Source organism: Dama dama, chromosome 30 (genome assembly GCF_033118175.1).
Source record: "Dama dama isolate Ldn47 chromosome 30, ASM3311817v1, whole genome shotgun sequence".
NCBI lineage: Eukaryota > Metazoa > Chordata > Mammalia > Artiodactyla > Cervidae > Dama > Dama dama.
Genome location: NC_083710.1, coordinates 55,039,849 through 55,057,761, shown reverse-complemented (window position 1 = coordinate 55,057,761; position 17,913 = coordinate 55,039,849). Strand labels below are relative to the sequence as shown.

The 17,913-nt window shown below is 41.7% G+C and overlaps 1 protein-coding gene across 2 annotated transcripts in view; it reads right to left on the bottom strand.

Annotated features, from left to right (window-relative positions):
* The window catches only part of SLAIN1 (SLAIN motif family member 1), a 53,841-nt gene extending 36,985 nt beyond the window's left edge, over positions 1-16,856 (bottom strand). Inside the window, exons 1-2 of one of the 2 annotated variants that reach the window (XM_061133216.1) lie at positions 16,066-16,856; positions 1,830-1,969 (exon numbers count right to left, since the gene is read on the bottom strand). In XM_061133216.1, the coding sequence (XP_060989199.1) occupies positions 1,830-1,969; positions 16,066-16,679 (754 nt within the window). In that variant the 5' untranslated portion in view covers positions 16,680-16,856. The remainder of the gene's footprint in view (positions 1-1,829; positions 1,970-16,065) is intronic. The other variant, XM_061133217.1, reaches the window with a different exon arrangement.
* Positions 16,857-17,913: the final 1,057 nt, after the last annotated feature.

The window sequence follows — 17,913 nt, the reverse complement described above, 5'->3', positions numbered from 1 at the left end:
ACTGTGGTGTTGGAGAAGACTCTTGAGAGTCCCTTGGACTGCAAGGAGATCCAACCAGTCCACCCTAAAGGAGATCAGTCCTGGGTGTTCACTGGAAGGACTGATGCTGAAGCTGAAACTCCAATACTTTGGCCAGCTGATGCAAAGAACTGACTCATTTGAAAAGACCCTGATGCTGGGAAACACTGAAGGTGGGAGGAGAGGGGACAACAGAGGATGAGATGGTTGGATGGCATCACCGACTCGATGGACATGAGTCTGAGCAAGCTCTGGGGACTTGGTGATGGACAGGGAAACCTGGAGTGCTGCAGTCCATGGGATCACAAAGAGTCAGACATGGTTGAGCGACTGAACTGAAATCCTTTGTTCCTACTCCACTCTTCAAACTTTCTATTATTATATCACTTATTTCATTTTAGTTAGAATGCTATTAAAACTTGCTGATTTCTAATTTGGCCTTCCCCATAAGTGACTCAGTGGTAAAGAATCCACCTGCCAATGCAGGAGGCTCGGGTTCAATCCCTTGTTTGAAAAGATTCCCTGGAGGAGGAAATGGCAACCTACTCCAGTATTCTTGCCTGGAGAACCCCATGGACAGGGGAGCCCTAGCAGGCTATATTTCATGGGGTCACAAAGAGCTGGACATGACTGAGCATGATATATTTAAACCAGATGTCTGTCCCCATTTTCTGTTAACTATGCCAGTAAAGCAGTATGGAATACTACTTAAGACCAGTCTTCAGTGTCAGGGAGACCCAGGCCCTGGCTCTGCTTCCAAGGACCACTGTGTCCTCATTAATACTGTAAACTTCTCTAACCATCCCTTTTCTCACCCCTAAAAGTGAGTGGAGTCACTGTCTCAGATAAGCACAGTTAGAACACAATGAAAGACGTCAAGAACTTAATGTTCTGACTGTCCGAATTAAAAGCTCAAGAAATGCTGTCTTATCATGTCCACATTTTATAAGCATTCGTTACCCTTCAAGAGCTTCATTGGCCATGTTCTCAAACCTCAACGTGCTTAAGAATTGCACTTGTGACCATGTCAATGTAGATTCTCTTGGCCCTACTCCCAACAACTCTGACTCTTTCATCTGGAGGGTTAAGATTAACGCTTCACCCTGTTTTTAAGCTCCAGTGTGATCTGGACATGAGTGATTCATGGAATAAAGTGTTCCTCGATAATGAAACTGATACCAAGAGCACAGGAAACAAGCAAAGTCTCAGTAATCACAGCCTTAAGTACTAGCCTCCTTTATCAAAATAGCCAAGAGCTGAGTACGGCTCAGGCCTTTCGCTTTTTCTTTCCCTGCTACAACTATCCTGATTTTTTTTTTTTAATATATGTTGGGCCCTATAATTAATGTTACATAGAATATGAAGACTATCTCATAGTTTATACAGGTTAGGACTTCCAGTTACACATCCAAGTAAACGTTTAGGGAACTCAAAAGGTCTGTACCCAGATCCCAGTGGAACCCCAGTTTGCCATCTTGGAATTCAGCCACACAATCTTATAACCATCTGAAGAGAATGTAAGACTGACCCATTTTATGTAGTGGTATGTTTGTAAACAAAGAAAAAAATAGAAAAATCATATGTATTCCCACAACACTAACTAAAAGGAGCTGAAAACAGGACTGAAAACAAGCACAGAACTAAATATATTCTACACTGAGAAACCCTCTTGCGTAAACATGTGAAGTGAATTACATGCAACGCCCGCCCCTCAGGGTAAGGTGTTTCAGTTAAGTGTCTGCTCCAAAACCAGCAACAAGACCAGTGGGCGTGGCAGGGGTTTGAGGAGGTGGGTAGACGGTCGCGGTTACCTTGCTCCAGTCTAAAGCACAGGGAACGCCTTGCCGCTTCCATCTCCGGAGTCGGGTTATCTAGGACATGTCTACACCACTGCAAAGGGCTCAGGGATTTCTCTGATGACAGGAATGTCTTTGAAGAGCCAACGTACAACCTTAAAAAAAGAAATCTATATTATAGGGATTATATAGCTATATGGAGATTACCTCTCTTCTACTTGAGAAAACAACATGTATTTAACAGTTTCTATAAGTTAACATTCAATTATTGCAAAATACCAAAGTTATTTTTAACCGACAAGCATCCCGGAGTAGAAGATGACACCTTCTGTAGCTTGGTGGCAAGGAGGACTTCAAAAAACTATGGAACATTGTCTCAGCGGGTCAGAGATCTGAGGCTTCTGTTACTGAACTGACCGCGAAGGGGCCACCATGATGATTTGACCAGCTCACTTGTATTTCTGGAAATGGACATTTTCATCTCATCTCTTTGATGACAGCATTTTCTGTGACCCTGAGCTAATGCATATAAACATAATGTGGCAAACAAGGCAAATCTGATTTGCATTTTTAAAAATAAGTCTAAAAACAAATGAAAGTCAGCTATATGTTGATTCTCTCAACCCTTAAATATATCAGGTATGTCCCCTGTCTCAGATCTATACTAAATTTGGTAGGTCCTTACTTCCCAATTAAAACTTGACCACTTTCAAAAATCTGTTTTGTGAAGAGCTCACTCCAGCACCCACACTATTATACAGAAGTGGGCAGGATAACCACCCCATAGGCACTACAAGTCATAACAGGGATTTTTCCCTCCTGGATGTACTGTTCAAAGGTACAGTTTAGAATATTTTCCAGTGACAGGGCAATACAAAAAGCTTTATCTTCAGGCTTAACCAGCAGGTGACTAAAAAAAGGAAGAAAGAAAATTACAATCACAGGCTCCAGTAATTGACCTTGCTATATAAAGCTGTATTCTAATTACAAATCTCATTAAAGTAAAACTCCTTCAAGCAAAGTTACCATAATTCTAATGCGGAGGTATTCCTGAAATAACATACTTCGTTATTCATTCTTTTACCTTACAGTCTGGTCCACCACCTATTAGAGTAATTTATCCCAGATGGTTGGGGAATGTACTATTTAGCAAATTACCCTTACGGTTCATGGTTGGCAAGCTTTTTTCTATAAAGGACCAGCTAGTAAATATACAGGCTTTGGGGCCACAGTCTCTGTCATAACTATCTAATTCTGTCTCTGCAGCCCAAAATTATCAGATGATAAATAGTAAGTATGGCTGTGTTCCTATAAACTTTATTTATAGATACAGAATGCTGAATTCCCCATAATTTTCACATGTCACAAAACAGTATTCTTTTGATTTTTTCCAATCATTTAAAAATGTAAAAATCTAAGCTGTTCAGCTAGATTTTAAACCAGGCAGTAGGTCCAATATGCCCATGGTTTGCTGACTCCTGTTAGAGAGGAAGGTTCTAAAATATCTCTTTCAATCAATTTAATAGTACTCCTAAAATATCATTATTCCCTTAGAATGTGGCCCACAGTCCTGCCTTCATTGACAGTATATTGGTTAGTTCAAAATTCTTATTCCCGAGTCGTACCTTGGCCTGCTATGGCAAGATGATTACCAAGCTATGTGGATCCTTGCCTTTCACCTCTCCTTGCTGTCAGACCCCTGAACTATTACCGCAAGGCTCTCTCTAAACCCCTAAGTAAATGTTAGCCTAGGCCAGTTGTTTTCAATCTTTGACGTATCAAAATCTGAGGATTCGTTAAAACATAAATTGCTAACACCTGATTATTGCAGGCAGCGCCAACCTACCATATTCAGTAGGTCTGGAGTGAGATCAAAGAATCTCAACGTCTAACAAGTTCCCAAGTAATGCTGATACTGCTGTCTGGACTTTATCTTGAGAGGGATGTGCTGGGCTGAGTCAACTGTGCCAATTCCATTAATCCCATCTGCCCAATGATCAGTTTAGGCACACACCCTGAACACAGTGCACAATAAAAACTAAGGGGAAATACTTTGATGGGCATGTGAGCAAGTTTCTCCTCATGTTTAAAGGGGTCACAAAAGACCCAGTTATGCTGTCTACATGTGCACTTTAAAAATAAACACACATGTTAAAAAAATAACACAAAGAGAAACAAAACCTACTCACAAAGAAAAGCCAAGGCCCAGAAAGTTCCATTATCTAATTCTACCAGTATTTGAAGAACACCACTTCTTCACAAATTCTTTCCAAATAATAGAAGAGAGAGTCACATCCTAACAGTCTATGAGACTAGCATAGCTATGAAACCTGATACCCAGACCAGATACAGACATTACAAGGTAAGAAACTAAAGACCAACACCCCTTATGAACACAGAAGCAATAGGTCTCAATGTTTTAGCGAATTCAGTACAACCATATGTAAAAGGAATACATCATTACCAAGTGAGATTTATCCCAGGAATGAAAGGTTGGCTTAACATTCAAATATCAGTGTAACTTACTACATATACTAAAATAGAAAAACCATATGATAATCTCAAAATACAAAGAAAAACATATGACATCCATTCCTGATAAAAACTCAGCAAATTGAAAACAGGAGGAAACATCATCAGTCTTATCAAAGACATCTACAAAAAAAGCTCGGAGAAGGAAATGGCAACCCACTCCAGTATTCTTGCCTCGAAAATCCCATGGACAAAGGAGCCCGGCGGGTACAGTCCATTGGGTCGCAAGAGACGGACACTATCACCACAAAAAAAGGCTCCTTAATGGTGGAAGACTGAACACTTTCCCCTTAATATCAAGAACAATACAAAGTCTGCAGGTTCTGACCACTGCAATCACACAACAATTTGGCTTGGATAGAAACAAGTGTATCTGTTTTATGACATGATCATCTATGTAAAACACTGAGGAATATACAAAGTGAAGTGAAAGGTGCTTAGTCATGTCCAACTCTTTGCAACTCCATGGACCATACAGTGCATGGAATTCTCTATGCCAGACTACTGAAGTGGGTAGTCTTTCCCTTCTCCAGGGGATCTGGGGATCTTACCAACCCAGAGATTGAACAGGTCTCCTGCATTGCAGGCAGATTCTTTACCAGCTGAGCCACCAGGGAAGCCCAAGAATACTGGAATGGGTAGCCTATCCGTTCTCCAAGGGATCCTCCTGCCCCAGGAGTTGAACCGGGGTCTCCTGCATTGCAAGTGGATTCTTTACCAACTTAGCTATCAGGGAAGCCCGGAATATACAAAAAAAAAAAATACTAGAATAAGTGAGTTTAGCAGCAAAATTGTAGGATACCAGATCAAAGTACAAAAGAAAAGAGCAACTTAAAAAAAAAATTAGTAACAATTAGTATTTTTGAGATTTCACTTCCCATTCACAATAGCATAGGAAAAACCATAAGATGCCTAAGGATAAATCTGATGAAAGATGCCAAGACCTTTTCCTTGAAAACTACAATCATCCTGAGAGAAATTTTTTAAAAGATATATATAGACAGGCCATGTCCATTGGTCAGAAAACTAAATATTGTGAAGATGTCACCTATCCCTAAAGTGATCCATTTAACAAAAATCCAATCAAAATCTCAGCAGGCTTTTTGCAAAAGCTGATTCTAAAATTCATATAGAAGAGCAAAGATCCTAGAATAGCCAAAACAATGAATTTGGAGAGCTGCTGCTAACTAAGACTTATTACAAGACTACAGTAATGAAGACAATTTATCAATAGGATGGCATGAAGATAAATAGATCGATGGAAAAAATAGATGGTCCATAAATAGAAATACAAATACATGGAAAACTGATTTTTTACAAACTACAAAGACAATTCAATGAACAAGAGGCAGTGTTTTGAACAAATTGTGCTGGAACAAATATATGCAAAAAGTGAGCCTTGATCCATACTTGACCAATATCCAAAGTTAACTCAAAACAGATCACAAAAATGTGAAACCTAAACTGCAAAACTTTTAGAAGAAGCCATAGACGAAAGTCCTGCTGTCTTTGGGTTGTCAAGTATTACTTAGATATATTTTTTAGACTGAAAGCATGATCTAGGAAAAAAAAAAACAAACTGGACTTCACCAAAACTAACAAGTCTCTCTGCTCTTTGCAAGAGACTGATGAGAATGAATCACAAACCATGGATTGGGAAAAAATACTTACAAATCACTTATCTGATAAAAAAGAACTTGTAAGGGGAATATATACGAAATTCTGCAAACTCAAGAAGCAACCCAGTTAAAAAAAAATTGACAAAAGATTTAAAGACATTTCACCAAAGATCTATGGATGGCAAACAGATGTTGAAAAGATGCTCACCATTACTCATTAGGGAAAAATGAGAGCCCCAGTGAGACAGCTATTAGAATGCCTAAGGAGAAGACTAGCCATAGCAAGCCCTGGTGACAATCTGGTGCAAACAAAACTGCTACACTGTCAGTGGAACTATAAAATGGCACAGCCACTTTGGAAAAGATTCTGGCAGCTTCTTTAAAAATTAACATACACCTACTCTCTGATTCAGCCACTCAAAAGTCATAAAGTATTTACCAGAAAGACACAAATGCTGTGTGTCCACACAAAGACTTCTTAACAGTCCCAAACTGAAAACCTTAATGTTCATGAAAAGATGAACGGACAAGACAAACCATTATTGTGTCCCTATTATCTAAAACCCTCACAATAAAAAGAAATGAACTAGTGATTCACGCAACAACACATGAATTTCAAAATGATTCAAGTCTCCTACATCCGAACCTTCAATTCACAAACTTTCAAAGATGCAAACATGCTTTCATATCTAACTAATCACGTTAAGTTGTAATAGTTCACGTGACTGACATATATTGTCAGTGAAAACGTGCATGCATCCTAATCGGCTGTTCTTTTGTGTACTCTACTGTGTAGGGCTGTACAGAGGACAGTATCTTTAAACCCAGGATATATGGAAGCAAGTGTAAAAGCCGCAGTGATGTAGTGTGTACTAAGAAGTGACAAGCAGTAACAATGGAAACAAAAGTGACAATAACTGAGAGTGAAGCAAGGCAAAACAATGGTGGAGCTGTTGTACTGTACTACTGTACTCTTTAAGGTACTATCCTGAAAGTTTAAGAGTGTTTTCTTTTTTATGTATTAACATTATGTGTGTTAAAAGTAGTATAAACCCATTACAGCACAGTACTATATAGCTGATTGTGTTGGTGGAGCACCCAGGCTAACTGCTGGACTTACAAATGCACTCTCAGAACTCATTTATATGTAGGGGACTTGTCATACCTTGATTTAAAGAAGCCAGACCAAACAAAAAAGGGACATGCTCTGTGATTTCACTGCAACAAAAGTGCGGAAAATGCAAACTAACCTAGACTAACAGAAAACAGGCCAGCGGCTGAGTTGGAGGTGGTCAGGATCAGGAGAGAAGGAAATACAAGGGGCCACAAGGAAGTCTGGAGGGTTGGAATATATTCAGTATCTTGACTGCGGTGGTAGTTTTATGGATTATACATATGTCAATATATACAAAATAGTACATTTTAAATATATGCACCTTACAGTTCACTTACCCAGTAATGCATCTTTATTAAAATGTCACAAGACAATAAGCAGCCGACTGCCTCCTGTCCTTGGGTGAGCCTGGAGCTGCCGTCTATCAGGCAGGCACACAGCCCCCCAGACATGAACCACAACACTAGTCACCGTGCAACTTCCTCATATTTCAGTTTCTTTTAATGAAATTTCCTCACTGCTTAATACACACACAAGTTCATGCGCTGTCTGAGCCTTGGCTTGTTGACAAACCTCTCAGGGCCCATGCGAAGTGCTGCTCTGCACATCACCTCCAGCATCTCCCGGGACAACTGCTCCTTCCTCCTGCCGCTAGAGACCTCCACCAACCAGCCTGCCTCGGGATTTCACACACTCCCACCAGTCTGGGGGTTTTTTTTTTGGTAGCGCGTTTTGCTTTTCGCTTGCAGGGGATCCCCTTAGAAAGACGTCCTTAATCTCTTCAGGCCTACGTAATCTGGTTCTCTCATTTGACCACATGGCCTTCCAGCATGCTGAAAGGCAGCACTCACGTCCCAGAGGCATCTGTGACTGCTCTGGGACCCACTCTGCCATGGTCACATACAGGGAGTTCTCTCTTTCATCTTCCGTTGTCCATGCGTGCTTTCTGCTACTATGTCTCACCCCTATCCTGCCGTTCACAGAATATGGAGGTGAGCCTGTAACTGAAAGCAAAGAATTCACTTCAAAGTCTGCCTAAGGAACTGGGACCTCAGATCACCTCCTTGACTCCATACTCACAGTCCCACCACTCCTCCTCCACAACCTCAGACCAGAGGCTTACTGTGTGGGTAAGGCTGACCCAGAGAAACCCTGACTTCAGGCACACCAAACTTAGCTCAAAGAGAGAGGAAGCACCTCACTGAACCAGAGGGACTAACTGGAAATCTTCTTACTAACTTGCCCCCTTTTCCCCTTTACATTCCGAAAACTGCCTGCCTTCCATCTCCCAGGAGTACAGAAAGTTTATGTTTGGAGGCACAGGTGAACCCAAGAGAAGACCCAGAGGTAATGAAACCTAAACTGTCCACACCCACCCCCCATCTCTAGTAGAGTCAGCCAAAGAGACCCACCACACAGAGCCTGACAGATCAATCTCAATACCACCTTTGGGTATGAACAGACAACAAAAGACATCAGAAACAGGGAATATTCCTCTTAAGTAAAATCATGAGACTAAAACTAGAAGGGGAAAAAAGAACTGAAGAGAAAAACAATGCAGGTAACAGATGAAAAGTCCAAGACAATTGTAACTGACATCATCTGAGGAAAAAATGTTGTATTCACAAGATAAAACCAGGATATTTACAAAGAAGTCATTCCTTCTTTCTTGGCAAATGAAACTATTAAACTGTTAATAGAAGAAACAAAATATTCAATAAGTGAGCTTGAAAGATCAAGTTGAAGAAGTCTTCCAGGAGCAAAACACAAAGATTAACAGGAGGAGAGGGATAAAAAAATTAAATGATTGTACCAGGCAGGGCCCATCTGACTATTTTAAGTTCTCAACAACATGAAAGTGAAGAAAGTTTTTTTAAAGGCCGAAAATTTTCCAAAGTTGAAGGCAGGCCATCAAGTTCTAGACTGAAGGCACCCACAAACGCCCAGTGCAACAAATGGACAGACAGACCCATCCAAGGTACACAATGACACCTAAGAGCCCCAGGGATAAAGAAAAAAACTAAAGAAGAAGTCACAAAGAATTTACCATCCAAATCACAGCGCACTTCAACAGCTGTAAAACAATAAAAACTGAAGCCATGGAACAGGGCCCTTAAACATGAGGGAAAATAACTGGCTTAGACTTTCACAGCCAGCCCAACTATGACTCTTGTATGAGAATAGAATACGGACATTTTCAAATACACAGGGTTTCAAAGTCCTTCTTATGCATGCCCTATTTCCCAGAAAGCTACTGAGGCTGCACCCCACCCACAAGAATAAATGAAATTCTGAGACAAAGGTTTATGAAAGAGGAGATCAATACTAGCTAGAAACAGGGAATTACCAATGACAACAACACTGTGCTTCTAGTCTAAGGAGCCAACAGTGAAGGATGGAGCAATGGAATTAAGGGTTCTAGAATGGATGGCACCACTAAGTAAATTTTTAAAAACAGATATAAGGATTCATGTCAATGTATGACAAAAACCACTACAATACTGTAAAGTAATTAGCCTCCAACTAATAAAAACAAATGGAAAAAAAAACAGATATAAGGTATTATCAAATATTTTTCACCTTCTTGAGAAACTTCATGACTCCAGGAACATTTTTAGAGAAACAATTAGTAACAAGGGATTAAAGAAAGTGAAAAGAAAAGAAAGGGTGTTACTAACTCTTGGGAAGAACAAAGAGATTAGAGAAAATGAATGTAACATACAATTAACAGGGCTCAGCTAATAACAGTAATAACTAATGATTTAAGGAAAAAAACTATGAAAACCATTATGAGAAAGGAAAGAATATATGGTGGATGAAGGGAAGAAAACTTAGTCTTTATTTTCTACAAGTCTATAGCTTTTTAAGATCATGTAGTATAAAGACATAGAAATAAAGAACAAAGAAACTGCTAAAGGAGCATACAGCAGTATCTATATTGAATATTCAGGGGTAGGAGACAGCTGAGGACTGTTGCTTTCTGTACTTGAGTTTTTTGTATTGTTTACATCGTATTTATTGTATTACTTTGAAAGAACTTTAGAAGCACTATGAAAATATATGGCATGAAGACAAAGGATCATTTTTAAGTCAGCCTCTGAATAATGCTCCCAGGATAGTTTTGAGCCTACTATTTCTCTGGCTAGGCCTAGAACTGGATTTAAAAGGAGGTAAAGGGCAATTAGTTATGAAGACCATGTAGTTACAAACTCCTTGAGTATGTCTTCAAAATTACATAAGGTAAAACCTGTATTTCTTGTAAATGGCTCTTATCTTCTAAAAAGTCATAAAGTTCACCTCATCATTATAATGCCAGCAATATTTACAATATCCTAATTTGCCACTGTTAATACAACATATCTCCTACCAACTGCTCTTTCACCTTCTACTGTTTCATTGATGGTATGTTAGAATTTGGCAGTAATCTCTAAAAAGCCTTAGTCTAAACCTTGAGGATCCTACAAATATTAGAAAAGCTATCATTTAAAATGTCATACTTTAATTTTCCTTCCCCTCTCTTCAAACCTTCCAAAAGTAATAATTCAAAGTCCACCATAATAACCCTCCATGCTTCAAATGAAGTATTTCAAAATGTCTAGAAAAATTGTCTTGGCTAATCTCAATGTTTGGTTCTAAAAACAACCTTCTTACAGATAATCAAAAATAAATGTTACAGCAAAACAATTACAGGCATATCACAGACCAATCACAGAAAAGGAAAATGGGTCAATTTTCAGACAAGCCATTTTAAGAGGCTTCAATCACTAGAAGTTTTATATTAAGGAAAGGTAAAACATGGTAGCTGATTAGCACAATCAATCAATCTTTAGTCAGCTTAGATTCACTAGCACCTGCTAGGGTTAAGCTGGTCAGAGACCTACCCCCACTAAACTATTTAAAAGGATACATCAAGTCTAAATTTTAGTTATTGAAGGGTGCTAAAGCAGACACTCCCTCTCCCTCCACATTTAGATCTAAACTCTATTTCAACGTCTCCCTGCAGGATTCAAAGTTATTCATTTAAAAAGACACGTCAGCACAGACTTCAGTCAACTCCCCTTGCACTGAGAAAACACTGCATATTTTCAATTAGCATTGTCAGAAAGTGAAGTACCCTCTGGTCTTTTCACTGAAAATCAATTATGAAAAAAAAAAACCAGTTTAGGCGGTCTAATTTAGCTGTGCCATATGCATAGCACAAGGTGTTCAACAGCTTTGATGCAAAACTGGCAATGATTTTAGCCAGCTGTCCAGGGTCTTGAGGTTACACAAGGAGGATGAATATCTCATTCACTAAGTTTTCCGTAATTTGTATATACCACCATTTTACCCTTGTATCATTACGGACTTTTCTCCTGTCCTTCCCAACTGAGCAAGTTAAAATCCCTGCCACATCCCTTTTACATAAACCCCAATACTCTGCTAACTGCCACTCCACTAAAATAAATGCTTCCTTATATGGTTACAATTTATATCAGCTGGCACGTTTTAATCTTGGCTTTGTCTGAATATACTCCTCTTCTCGTTGAGGTGTGCAGGTCCTGAGATGCCCCAGCGCTGCACTATCCTCAGGGAACTGTGCTCTTCTACTTGTTTTTCCAAATCCATTTTGCTTTAAAACAGAACAAATCGGAGTTAGAAAATTTTAACTTTAGCCATAATGCACAAGTGCACTTACTATTTCAACGCAGGACATATACACATAAAACTGAAATAAGTTTAATCAAGCCATGTTTGCATTATAAGATACAAGGCACTCTGATCCTGATTTTATAGTCTATTGCACTTCATTAAAAAATAACACAGGTCAGTCCATGAAATGGACTTCACAGCATACTAATGGGTCACGACCATGCCTGGAGGAAAAAAATAATCAATGGTGTAAACACTTTTGAATCCTCATAAATAATCTGATTTTTAGTCAATTCTTTCAGTAAATAACTGAAGAAGTTCACGTAAGTTATTTCTCCTTGGAGCTTCAGTCCCTTAACACTGAAATAGGTCAGAGGAAGGTCTAGCATGCACTTAATGACTTATTGTGCCCATCGCCACTTCATACCCATCTGATTCCCTCTCCTGGTCCTAAGAAGGACCCTGGTTCTTTTTAGCCTGGTAACACTGGGACAGAGCCCTTTAAAACATTCTTCTGTACAGACCAGCAAATCATCCATGCGTCAACTGGGACTTTAGTCCTTTTGAGCTTTTAATTTGCTACTGATGATCAGTTTCTCCGCTGTACTTTCTAGTCTGTGGTCTCCTGGAGAGCTAAGGCTGCCAAGTTTGTAATATGATGCAGTCAACAGTAGTGCAGGATGTAAAGTTTACTATAGGATTATAATAACTGGACTTAAGAATTAAGATTCTGATACCAGCATCAACTTAATTTTCACACATTTAATTCTAGCAGAACTGTGCTAAAATAACCAGACTATTCTGAGGCAATGTTAAACACTCTAAAATTCAACTTAGATAAGAATTTGAAGAAATAAGACAATTGTTTTGTTTCAAAGCTTTCTGTTTCTTCAAAACAGAAAGCAGAACACATCATTCTTACATCCAGTTTTTTTTTTTAATCAGAAGATGCTTTTAGGTTAAATAACTTGTTTGGAAAAAAAGGCCTATGAGATCTGACTGATTAATAAACTATCACCAAGCAAATATTATTCCGTTATTCACTGTTTTCTACTCATAACTCTTGAGCCAAATGTTGCCTAGGTTGTAATAGAAGATGAACAGTTATATTCTAAGATTTTATTTGAAGAACAGACTTACATAAAAGAACTTCTAAAATGTTCAATGATTAACCTACATTTGTGAATCTTCTTTCCTGAACTTTCTTCTCTATGACATTTAAGCAGGAAGTACTATTCTAAATAATCAATTAGTTTAACCCATTAGGATGAAGTCATGATAAATATGCGTGAAAAATTGTAGGTAATAAAAATTAACAGTAACTTATTCCTTAACAGTGTTACTTTAATAACGAATCTAAAAAGAAAAGATACAAATGAACTTACCTACAAAATAGGAAGAGACTTATAGACTTAGAAAACCAACTTATGATTGCCGGGGCAAAGGGATAGTTAGGGAGTTTGGGAAGGTCATGTGCACACTGCTATATTCAAAATGGATAACCAACAAGGACCCGTTGTATAAGACATAGAACTCTACTCAATGTTATGTGTCAGCCTGGACAGGAAGTGGGTTTGGGGGAGAAAGGATCCATGTATATGTATGGCTGAACCCCTTCACTGTATACCTAAAACTACCACAAAGTGTTAATCCAATACAAAATAAAAAATACAAAATACAATACAAAATAAAAGTGTATAATCCAATACAAAATAAAAAGTTTAAAGTTTGGGGGAAAAAAATGATCCAACTGGTTGCACAGGGGGACAAATTGGCAAGATACATCCAATGAAAGCTAAGTGTAAAAGTACTGATGTGCACATCTGCATGTTAATTTCTATCATTATCTTGAAGGTTACAGAGCTAACTCAGTCACAGTAGTAAATCAAGGACAAAAGAGAAAACCTTTGTGACTTTATATTCACTTCTGTGTTTTGTCTTTTACCATGAAAATGTAAAATTTTTAAATATTTTTAAAATAATCAAGTACATATTTTGTCAACTTCAATTGCTTCTTATAAATAGGGGTGGGAAGTGAAGCTGTTCTCCTGCAAACATATCAGGGAAGCCAAATGACATCACCAAGGTGGGACAGGAGGTTTACAGGGATGAAGGAACATCAGAGAACTCTTCAAGCATCAACAAGTGGGCTTAGTTTTGAAAAGTAAATCTCACTGACTGTTTGTTCAGCAATAAAGCAAGTACTGCAATACAAAAATCTCAATGTATAAAAGTGCTACAATAGGAAGTTTTCTATAAATCAGATGACTTAAAAAAAAAAAAAAATTTAAGTCCATCCTACTAAGATTAACAACCCCTCCCTGTTTTTCCACTTGGGATTCTAACCCTGGTTTGTTCTGAGGAAGATCCTCTAAACGGTGCGCCATTTGTCTGTAGAAACACCTGTAAAGTGTCAAGGCACTGATTTATTCATTCACCTATCTACTTGATGAGTGAAATCAGTAAATCGTGCTACAACTCAAACCTGGTTAGATTTGCCTCAAATCATCTGAAGTGCTAACTGGCTAATCTCACTAAGTAGGTGATTTTTTAAGTCACTTTAATGCTGTTTTGACAAAAATTTAACTACAAATGGAAAGCCTAGGTATCAAAATACTAGCAACAGTTGGAGAATAACCAAATATAGTTGAAATCCACTTAATAAAAGAAAATATTACAATTATATTCACAATGTATGTGCTAGTAAATCTAATACACTTGTAAAATAGTAAGTGTATCATAATAAGTTTTAAAATGCTAATAGTTTTAAAAGCACAGGATCGATCCCCATCCAAAATACAGTAAGTTTCCTTCTATTATTTAAGTACACATCTCCAGAAAAGGCCAAGTGGGGACTAAGTCAATCTAAAATAATTTGAAAGTGGCGAAAGGGCTTACAGTTACTAGGAACTACCTTAAGAACCACCATGAGGGCATATTCAGGCTGAATTTGAGGTTACAATACAGCCTGGACTTTACAAAAATGAAGGTGTATCTTCTAAAGAACAGCTTAAAGTTCCAGAAAGCAGTGAGTGGCTTCAACATTTACAACCTGCGCCTCCTGCCCAGCTGCCTGAAAGTACTCGAAAGGAGGATGACTATGCCTATTTATAAAAAGAGCTCCAAGTATTTTGACTCTCAGATCAATCAGTGAACTTAACAGTCACAGTTCTCACCGTAAGAGTGCGAAAAAAAGGAACCAAAAAGGTTCTCCATCTCTCATTCCCTACTGAGCAATCATGGAATAGAAACACAAAGATAGGAAAACCCAGCGTGAAGACAGGAAGAGGACCTGAGATTAAAGAGAAAAGGACTACAACAATTCTTCATGCCACTGTTACGTAGAGGTGAAAGCTGTTCATTCAGCACGCCTGAACCTAACTCCCACCTGATCTGAAGGGTCTACTCATCTAACCGCATCACACTGCCTCTAGTGCCGGAGGACAACATGAACCAACCAAAAGGCATGAAGTGACTACTCCATGAGCAAGCACCATGAAAAATAAAGAAATCAGAACTACAACCACTACCGCCCCCAGGTACTCACTGATCTGTGAAAATAGAGCTGACAGATTTCAACCAAATAAGGGCTGCCAGCCTCAAGTTTTCCGATAACTTGAAGTTCCTTAAAAAAATAAATAAAATAGAAGCAGCTTCTCTAACCTCACTTTTCTTCAATCACCAATTTATTTTTTTAAGCGAGTTCCTCGGGTCCTAGATAAGTCCTTCAAGCTACTCACACCATTCCCTGAAAAGCTTTTTTTTTTTTTTAAGACACCATTACTGATAGGAAAGCCAGTGAGTTCCCCACACTGCGAAAACCAAGTCAGTCTCTGAAGTGAGAAGCTATCAAAGATGCAGCGAATGAAGACAGAGAGCCATCACTAGGTGGCTTAGGGTACCAAGGAGGTATGCTCAGCACGCCAATGCTGCCCAGTCTTGGTTAGGAAGGGCAGAACACTAACAGCGCTGATAGAGGCCAACCCCTACCCATCCCCCAAAAGACTGAAAAGAGAAAAAAAAAAAAAAAAAACAGCAGGATTGAGTGACAAAAAGACATTGTGGATTTTGCAGTTAACGCTAACGAGGAGCTTGGTACCCAATCATCAGCAAAGACAAAACAAGGAGATGAAAAGGACCAGATCATCCCCAGACAACGGGTCAGCCTGTTGATGGATCAGCCTGAGCGATGAGAAAATAGGTTTCCACACTGGTCAACAGCCTCTGCTCATCGCCCAGCTCAGCACCAGCCAGGTCACCACGTCTAGGGCCGATAGCTATGGTCCGCCCCCCCCGCCTCGTCTCCCGCCCAGCCCTCGCCCTCCCCGGGGGTCGCAGCGGAGCTCGGCAATACCAGGTGTAGTCGTCCTCGTCCCGCCAGGCGGCCAAGCTCTCCAGGTCCAGCGGCTCCACCTCGTCCAGCAGCGTGGGGGGCGGCGAGGGGGGCGCGGCGGCGGCGGCCCCCGGCGGTGTCCCCGCGCCCCCGGGCTCCGGGCCGCCGCCGCCGCCGCCCGCGCCGAAGAAGCCCGCCGCAGGCTTGAAGTAGACGAAGGGCGCCTCGGGGGGCTGCGCCAGGCTGCAGAGCACGGAGGGCGCCGGGCTGGGCAGGCAGTAGGTCCCCGGGAAAGCGGGGCTGGAGCCGCCGCTGCCGCCGCCGCCCCCCGCGGCCAAGGCCAGCCCCAGCCCCAGGCCCCCCGAGGCGGCGGCGGCCGGAGGGCTCCGCGGGGCCAAGGGGCTACAGGCCCCGGCCGGCGGCGGCGCGGCGGGCGGCGGCGGCGGCGACAGGAGCAGCAGGTGCGGGGCGGCGGACGCGGTGGCCGTCTGGCTCCGCAGCTGCTCGTTCTGCTTCTCCAACATTCGCACCAGCTCCTTCAGCTTCTTCACCTCCAGCTCGGTGTTCACCACCTGCCCGGAGCCCACTCCGGAACCGCCCCCCGCCGAAGCGCATTTCACCTGCTCCGCCATCATCGTGGGCCCAGAGGGCGCCTCGGCCGCCCGGCGAGGGGGAGGGGGCGTGCCGAAGCGCCGGCTCCCGGCGCCACAGGGAGCTGCTACGGCCCCTTCCCTACCGCCCCGGCCCGGACGGCAGACCACGCTAGGCGGAGGCCGAGCGGGCGACTCGCATCAGCACCCGGGCCCAGCCTCCGGCCGAGGCAGCCGCCGCCGAGCCGCTCTGCACATGCTCAGAGCGTCCCTCCAGTCCCCTGGGCGCCGCGGAGGCTCCGGGTTTTAGCCGCGGCCCCCGGGCGGGGCGGGGCGCGGGCTGCGGGTGGGCGGGGCCGGGTGTAGCTCCAGCCTTTGAGGTGGGGGCCCGAGGCGCTCGCGAGGGACGGGGCGCGGGCCCGGGTCCTTGGGCCCCCGCCCCCGCCCACGCTACCCAATCCCAGGTGCCTGATTGGACCCGGCCTGCACTTTCCCGCCACCGGCAGTTCCTCCAGCCGCGGCCGGGGAGCTAACTGCGCCGACTTGGGAGCCAGGGGCGGGGTTCCAAAAAAGCAGGCGCTGCAGGTGCCTGCCTTGGAGGGGTCCAGCGAATGCAGGCAGGTTTGTTCTTTTGCAAGAGCGCTTGTGCTGAACGACAGCATCTACTAGCCACTAGATGGTTAAACCAATAGAAATCCAAAAGGCCAGGGAACGTTGAGTACCAGAAACTAAAAACGTGGAGCGGAAAGGCTTTGAGATGATGCTGTTAACCCCTAATTGGTAATGCAAAAACAGTGGTGAGAGAGCGAAGAGTCCAGGAGAAAGAAAATCGCCCTCTCACTAAGAGGGGGAGAGTGACCAGACGGTAAGGAGCCAAGTGTTCAGCTTATTCTAAAGTCGCCGATTTGACCTGTTCTACTACCACCAATGTTTAACACGAAAAAGAGTATTTTTATACCATGTATATTTTCATACATTCATTAAACAAAAGATCTTTGAGCTCCTAACTCTGCGCCAGATACCGTTCTAAGAGTTGGCCAAGCATTCAAGTGAACAAAACAGACAAAAAGTCATTGTGGGAGAAACATGAGTAAAATTGAATGATGTTCCATCTGTTAAATAATTTACAAGCTCTTAGGTCAGACTTGCTGGGGTGGGGGTGGGGAAGGAAAGCAGAAAACCTAGGAACTCTGACCCCGGTACCCCTGTCTCTCCTGCGAACTGCCTTTTCTTCTGTCTTCCGGAAATTATTGACAGATCTGCTTTTAAACGGGGTTGG